General features: G+C 47.8%; 1 protein-coding gene across 1 annotated transcript; it reads right to left on the minus strand.

Moving 5' to 3' along the window:
• Window positions 1-2,791: 2,791 nt before the first annotated feature.
• On the minus strand, window positions 2,792-3,736 carry LOC107111723 (olfactory receptor 5F1-like). The gene has a single exon (XM_015412736.1). It carries the CDS (start codon window positions 3,734-3,736, stop codon window positions 2,792-2,794), a length of 945 nt encoding a protein of 314 aa, XP_015268222.1.
• Between the last annotated feature and the right edge of the window lie 2,996 nt (window positions 3,737-6,732).

A 6,732-nucleotide genomic window follows, 5' to 3' on the forward strand; every position in this document is an offset into this window, starting at 1 on the left:
CTCCTTCCTGAGCGAAGGCAAAAATGTTGTGAGCCGGAAGCTAAAAAAAAACGGTAGCTAGCTCACACTGACTTATCTCAGAGGGAACACTGGCTGCAACTTCATGACACTTTCTACCACCACTGTGAGACCGTCTTATTTCAGAGGGTGTTCAGTGGAGGGTCAGCTATGTGAGCAAATTGGGCTGCATATTTAATCTGTGCCTTTTTCTAACCTGTGTGCTGTTCATATTTTGTTAATGGACCGTTAACGGTGTTTTTGTGTCCGTGCAACCTGTTGTGTCACTGGGTGCCTTGAGTCTAAGGAGAGAAGGTGGGATAAAAGGTAAAGGTAAAGGTTCCTTTGCTCGAAAGCCAGTCGAATCCGACTCTAGGGTTGTGGTGCTCATCTCCGTTTCCAAGCCGAAGAGCCAGCGCTGTCCAAAGACATTTCCGTGGTCATGTGGCCCTCATGACTAAACACCAAGGCGCACGGAACGCTGTTCCCTTCCCACCGAAGCGGTACCTATTTATCTACTTGCAATTTCTTGCTTTCGAACTGCTAGGTTGGCAGGAGCGGGAGCTAGAGACGGGAGCTCACTCCGTCATGCGGCAGACCCGGGTCTCGAACTGCTGATCTACCGACCTTCCACAGCCTGCAGTTCAGCGTCTTAACCACTTGAGCCACCGCAGCCCCTTGTGGGATACAAATGCTTTAAAGAAAGAAATAAGCCACCAGTTTGGGTACTTCCTTCTTTAAGAAGGATAACTTGGCTTAGTGATGAGCTAACCTGATACTTTTGGTTGAGGGGCAGCAGTGACTTCATTTGGGCCACTTTCCACCTTCACAGCCTCTTCTCCATGGAATTAATTATAACCCCCCCCCCAAACAACATCCCATTATTCCCACTCCCCTCTGTATTTCCATTACTTGTGTGTATGTTTTAACGTGTGTTTTATTTCTGTATGTCTGCATTTTATTAGGATTTTTTCTTTTAATAAAAACAACCCTTTTGGTTAAGCCGCTGCCGGCTTCGTTTCTGAGAGTTTCTCTAAGGGGTGCTGTAAAATGGGGGTGTTCTACTCCATATTGCCTCTCACTAAAGAGAGGGGGTCTACCTGCTTTGGTGTTCTGTGGTGCTAAATCCAGGCATCCACTAGACTCAGTGGGGCTGCTCATGCACCCATTAAAGATCCACTCACCAGCCAGCAGATTATTGACAGCTGGCCCTTTAATGGTCAGTCATCTGACAATCAGCTGCCCAGTTGCTCCACCCTCAAGGCGAGGAAGCGGAGTGGCAGGGAAGATGTTATTCCAAGGCTTGGTGTAGTGGTTAAGTGCACGGACTCTAATCTGGGAGAGCCAGGTTTGATTCCCCACTCCTCCACTTACACCTGGCTGGATGACCTTGGGCAAGCCGTAGCTCTGATAGGAGCTATCAGAGAGCCAGTTTGGTGTCATAGTTAAGTGCGTGGACTCTAATCTGGGAGAACCGGGTTTGATTCCCCACTCCTCCACTTGCACCTGGCTGGATGACCTTGGGCAAGTAGGGTTACCAAGTGCTTTTCGAGGTGCAGCGGGGGACTCCCGGCTGGCGGCTGGAGCGTGCGCGTCATAGAGTTTTCCCCCGGGTGACTGTGGCCCCGCCCCCAGCGTGCCCAGCGTGGTCACGTCACTTCCAGGTGACGTGCACGTCGGGGTGGGGTTCCCCCAGAGGCCCGATCCGCCAGCGGCGGGGAATGGGCCTCTGGGGCGGGGGTTTCCCCGCCCCCCAGGGGGACTTGGCAAGCCTATGGGCAAGCCGTAGTTCTGATAAGAGCTTCTGGGTAGAGGAAGGCCGCAGCATGGCTAGAACCTTAGAAGAGAGTACATCTAGGGTAGCGGTTCTCAACCTGTGGGTCATGATCCCTTTGGGGGTCAAACAACCCTTTCACAGGGGTCGCCTAAGACCATTGGAAAACACAAATTTTTGATGGTCTTATGATAGCAATGAAAATAAGTTTATGGTTGGGGGTCACCACAACGTGAGGAACTGTATTAAAGGGTCGCGGCATTAGGAAGGTTGAGAACTACTGATCTAGGGGGGAAGGGGGTCCTCTTCCCTAAGAACAAGCTGGTACTCTGTTCCGCACCATCTGAGCCCCATTGGAGGGTGGTGGGCGCTAGTGTGCAATAGCTCTGGCCTGGTACCCAACAATACCTTTTGATAGGGATGATGGAAGTCTTTCCAGAGTTTAGATCTTGCCTTTCCTTACATGGACTGGATTTCGCCTTTCCCTGCACCATTAAATAGATCCTGCTCTTGCATAAAAACATATTGCATATTCAGGTCCGCCAACCAGGTGCTTGCTAGTTGAAATTTTGGAAATAGGGTTTTAGCAGAGGCAGACAGATTCTGTATGTCATATAGCTAGACATAAATTATTGCAGGATAATGATTCACTGCTCAACTGAAGTATCATAATTAAAGATTTAATGGCAAAAGCATAATCCTTTACCTGTTAAACCCTCCTCCCAATAACATTACCACAATAACTATTAGCCACAAGGTATAGATTGGGGCTCTGGGGCAAGTGATGCTCTGTCTTCTTCGTGCTTGGGGAGGCCAACAGTGGGAGGGCTTCTAGTGTCCGGGCCCCACTGGTGGACCTCCTGATGGCACCTGGTATTTTTGGCCACTGTGTGACAGAGTGTTGGACTAGATGGGCCTTTGGCCTGATCCAACATTGGCGTCTCTTATGTTCTTATGTTCCCAAAACCCACATCTGCAGTTGTTGCAACATCAGGGGTCCTTTCAGGTAGATGCACACACTCAACTTTTTTGTCCAAGGCTCCGTCTCCACAGCACTTTGCTCACTGCTCCGTGGACATCCTTGTTCCGCAGGGTGTAAATGATTGGGTTGAGCAGAGGGGTGACCACAACATAAAACACAGCAATTTGTTTGTCACGGTTAGAAGATGTGCTCGACCGAGGAACCATGTACATCGAAATGACAGTGCCATAGAACACAGTAACGACCATGAGATGGGAAGCACACGTGGAGAAGGCCTTGTGCTGTCCGGAGGTGGAGCGCATTTTTAACACAGAAAACAGAATGAGTCCATAGGAGGTCATTATAAGAGAAATGGGAATCATGAGGCCCAGTCCTGCCATCACTGATATGATAGCCTGTGTGGTGTGGGTGTCATCGCATGCTAGTTTCAACACCAATGGCATGTCACAGATAAAGTGATCGATGTGGTTGGGGCCGCAGTATGAGTGACTAAAGGTGCAGCATACATACGTCAGACTGAACAAGAAGGCTGCCGCCCAGCATGAACAAGCAAGTTGCCATTGGCGGCATCTACTCATGGTGATGGAGTACAGCAGAGGATGGAAAATGGCCAGGTAGCGGTCGTAGGCCATGATTCCCAGCAGAAAGTTTTCCGCAGTGCCCATAAACAATAAGACAAATATCTGGGCCACACAGCCGGTGAAGGATAGGATTCCTTTCCCATCCAAGAGATGAGCCAGCATCTGTGGCTCCGTGCTGGTGGCATAACAGATCTCTGTGCCTGAAAGGTGCGTGAGGAAGAAGTACATGGGTGTGTGGAGGCGGGAGTCAGACCGCACCAGCATGATGACCCCTAGATTCCCCACTATGGTCAATGTGTAGATCAGAAGAATGGCCATAAAGAGGAGCGTCTGTGTCTTGCGGTGTTTGGACAGTCCTTCCAAGGTGAACTCGGTGACAAAAGTGAAATTCTCAGCCACCATCTTCTCATCCTGCCTGCAGAGGAAATGAAATTATAATAGATGATAATATCCTCTGGGCACAGAACAGTTCTAAAACTAGCTAAGGTTTGTTCCCGGGAAGATTTGCTGAGGTAAATTGTAAACTAGCACATCAAGGCGAGCCATTATCATGATCTCCATCCAACCACTAGCAAAATGTTCTCCCTGAAGGCTCCTCTACGCGCCCTCCAAGTTTGGTGAGGACTGGATTTACAGGGGTCCAAGTTGTGGCCACTCCAAAGAAGATGCCCTTAGGAAAGCACTTTCTGGGGCAACTACTTGGGGGGGGCATAGCTCAGACCCCATAAATCCAATCCTCACCAAACTTGGAGAGCAGATAGATGAGAGTCAGCTGGAGACCCCTGTGAGTTTGGTAACTCCTGCATGCCAGGAGGGGTGTTCTATTGCCTCACGAACCAAACGGGTTTGTGAGGAGGCTAAGAATTCATGACGGTCCGTGGTTCGTGAATGGGGCACGCCACAAACCACAAACCGAACTGAACTGAACTGAACAGCATTTTTCCAGTTTGTGCCCATCCCTATTACACACACACACATGTCCCCATCACCCCTCTTGATTACCCAGCCTCTAGCAACATATGGATGTTGATTTTTAGGGGGAAATTGCATGGCAGGGGGAGGGCGAGAATTAAAATGTTCTTCCAGTCTCCTGTTCTCCCCTACACTCCCTGACTCTCCATCTACCTAACTCTTCACCCTCTACAGGCACTGGTCTCCTCCTCCATATTTGCAGCCCCGATGACCAATGCTCCCTCTAAGCTGTGGAGTCTTGTGAGCAAACATTCTCCTTTGTGAGCTACCGGCATTAAAACTGTGAGCGAGAGATTTGGCTACTGCATAAATTAGTTTGCTCTGGAGCCATCCTTCCTGAGTTCAGACAAAAATGTGTGAGCTGGAGGCTGAAAACCTGAGCTAGCTCACACTCACTCAGCTTAGAGGGAACACTGCCAATGACTATAAACTGTAACCGCGTCTTTAAAATGCTCACAGAGCTATGTGGAGTGAGCAGTCCCATTATTTACAATGACAGCAATGCACTTTTTGTCAACAGAGTGGTCACTATTGGCAGTCCTGGGTATTGAACGACGGTTGCCAACTGCCCCAAAAGATTAAGGTGACAGCCAACTAAGGATTAAACACTTTAATGAAGGAGAAGGCTGCAAGTGGAAGACGTCCGAATGGAGAGGGCTTCTTCTGGCAAAACACATTCCAGTAGGAATGGTACCTATTGCCTAAGTTTTGTGTGTGTGTTTTAAAGGAATGTGGAATTAGATTGTGGATTGGAACCGGAATCCAAATTGGCACAGACCGCTTTCAGTACTACTACTACTACTACTAATAATAATAATAATAATATACTTTATTGTCATTGTACATAGTACAACGAAATTAAAGGTGCAATCATTCGGTGATCTACAACCATACTCATACATGTTACCAGAGGCATCCATTTTGGACTATGTTATGAGTTATGCCTTGTGACTTTAAGCTTGACATAGAACAGGTTAGTGAAGAGACTGTGGAACTCAGAGTTCAACCAGGGGGCAAACCAAGACAATGACAGCTGCATAGGATGATCATCACCTAGCCAGCGGGGCCCTCAGAGTCGTTAAGCTCTTCATGTATGCAAACATTAAGGTTGATCACCTACACAGAAGCTCATCAGCCAAGCCCAGACCGAGTGTCTCCACCTGACAAGCTTAACAATACAAGTCCTCCCGTGCCAGACCAACAATAGAAGTCCATTACACATAGCAACCATCACGTCAGCGCTACTGGTGACCCGGCACGTACCTCTTGCCCCCGCTCAGACACCTCCCCTTTAGTTAATCGATAGATTGAATATTGACATCATAACCAATCACTGACCTTCGGGGTCGGGCTACCTGGTAATCCGTTTGAGTCCACCCCCTCCCCTCACAGCCGAGACCTTAAAACATCTTGCACAGAGCCAAGAAGGCTACCAACCCCCTTCTTCATACCAACGACCTCTCCCTGTCTGCTTGAACCTCTCTTGACCCACTTGCTATACCAAACTCCCGATAACCGCTTTGCCTTAGTCTACAGCTAAGGTCAATCCACATGTTCCCGGCTGGTCTGGATTCATGTGTTTTCTACCCCATTTTCTTCCCCTTCCGCCCTCCCATCCAGCTGGAAGTTTTCGGAGCTGAGCCACGCTATTGGTAAATATACCCCACCAACGATATTCCTGCTAATGCGACTGTGCTGTGATATCTAACTCGTTTTCCTAGTACTTGTATGCCTGTGTGGTTTTATTATTATTATTGTGTGATTGAACTATATACTCAGTAAAGAAAGTTTTGTTTAACTTCTGTTTCGTCTCGTCATTGAAACGTAACGGCATAGCCCATCCTGCGTAAACATAGACCTGAATCCCGATTATTAAACTGTTCCAATTGCCTCTCATAAAGAGCAATTCGGCTAACAGATCCTCACACAACCATTCACAACCATCCCATAACTCCCTTAAGGTTCACATTGCAACTTAAACCACCAATGTCCCCCAAATTCCAATTTCATACAGCATTTAAAGCAATAATAGCTCTCGAATAAAAACTATTTTTTAATCTGTTTGTCCTTGTTTTAATTGTCCTATATCTTCTACCCGAAGGCAGCAGTTCAAACAGGGAGTGTTCAGGGTGTGACAAATCCTGCAGAAATGCGTCTCTAAAGAAACCCAGGGTTCTTCTCCTATACACACACCAGTCTCCCCCAGAGTATTGCAGACCCAGCAGCATACTTGTGAATCTTGTAAATAAACAGTTCTAGCCATTAAAATGAGCATCAAGGGGACAAAATGCCGAGGACTCTGATCACACTACAAGCCTCAGGAACGAACCAATGGTGTATCCTTGGCAGTAAGAAGATCTGGGCACTCGGCTCTCCTGCTTTTCACCTTTTTTTCTTAGATATATTTTTATTTTACCGTTTAAAGG

This window comes from Gekko japonicus, unplaced genomic scaffold, assembly GCF_001447785.1.
Source record: "Gekko japonicus isolate JY-2015 unplaced genomic scaffold, Gekko_japonicus_V1.1 scaffold669, whole genome shotgun sequence".
In the NCBI taxonomy this organism is placed as follows: Eukaryota; Metazoa; Chordata; class Lepidosauria; order Squamata; family Gekkonidae; genus Gekko; species Gekko japonicus.

Bases quoted from the DNA above. Each gene is read 5' to 3' on its own strand.
- LOC107111723 (XM_015412736.1), bottom strand. From the start codon at position 3,736: ATGGTGGCTGAGAATTTCACTTTTGTCACCGAGTTCACCTTGGAAGGA.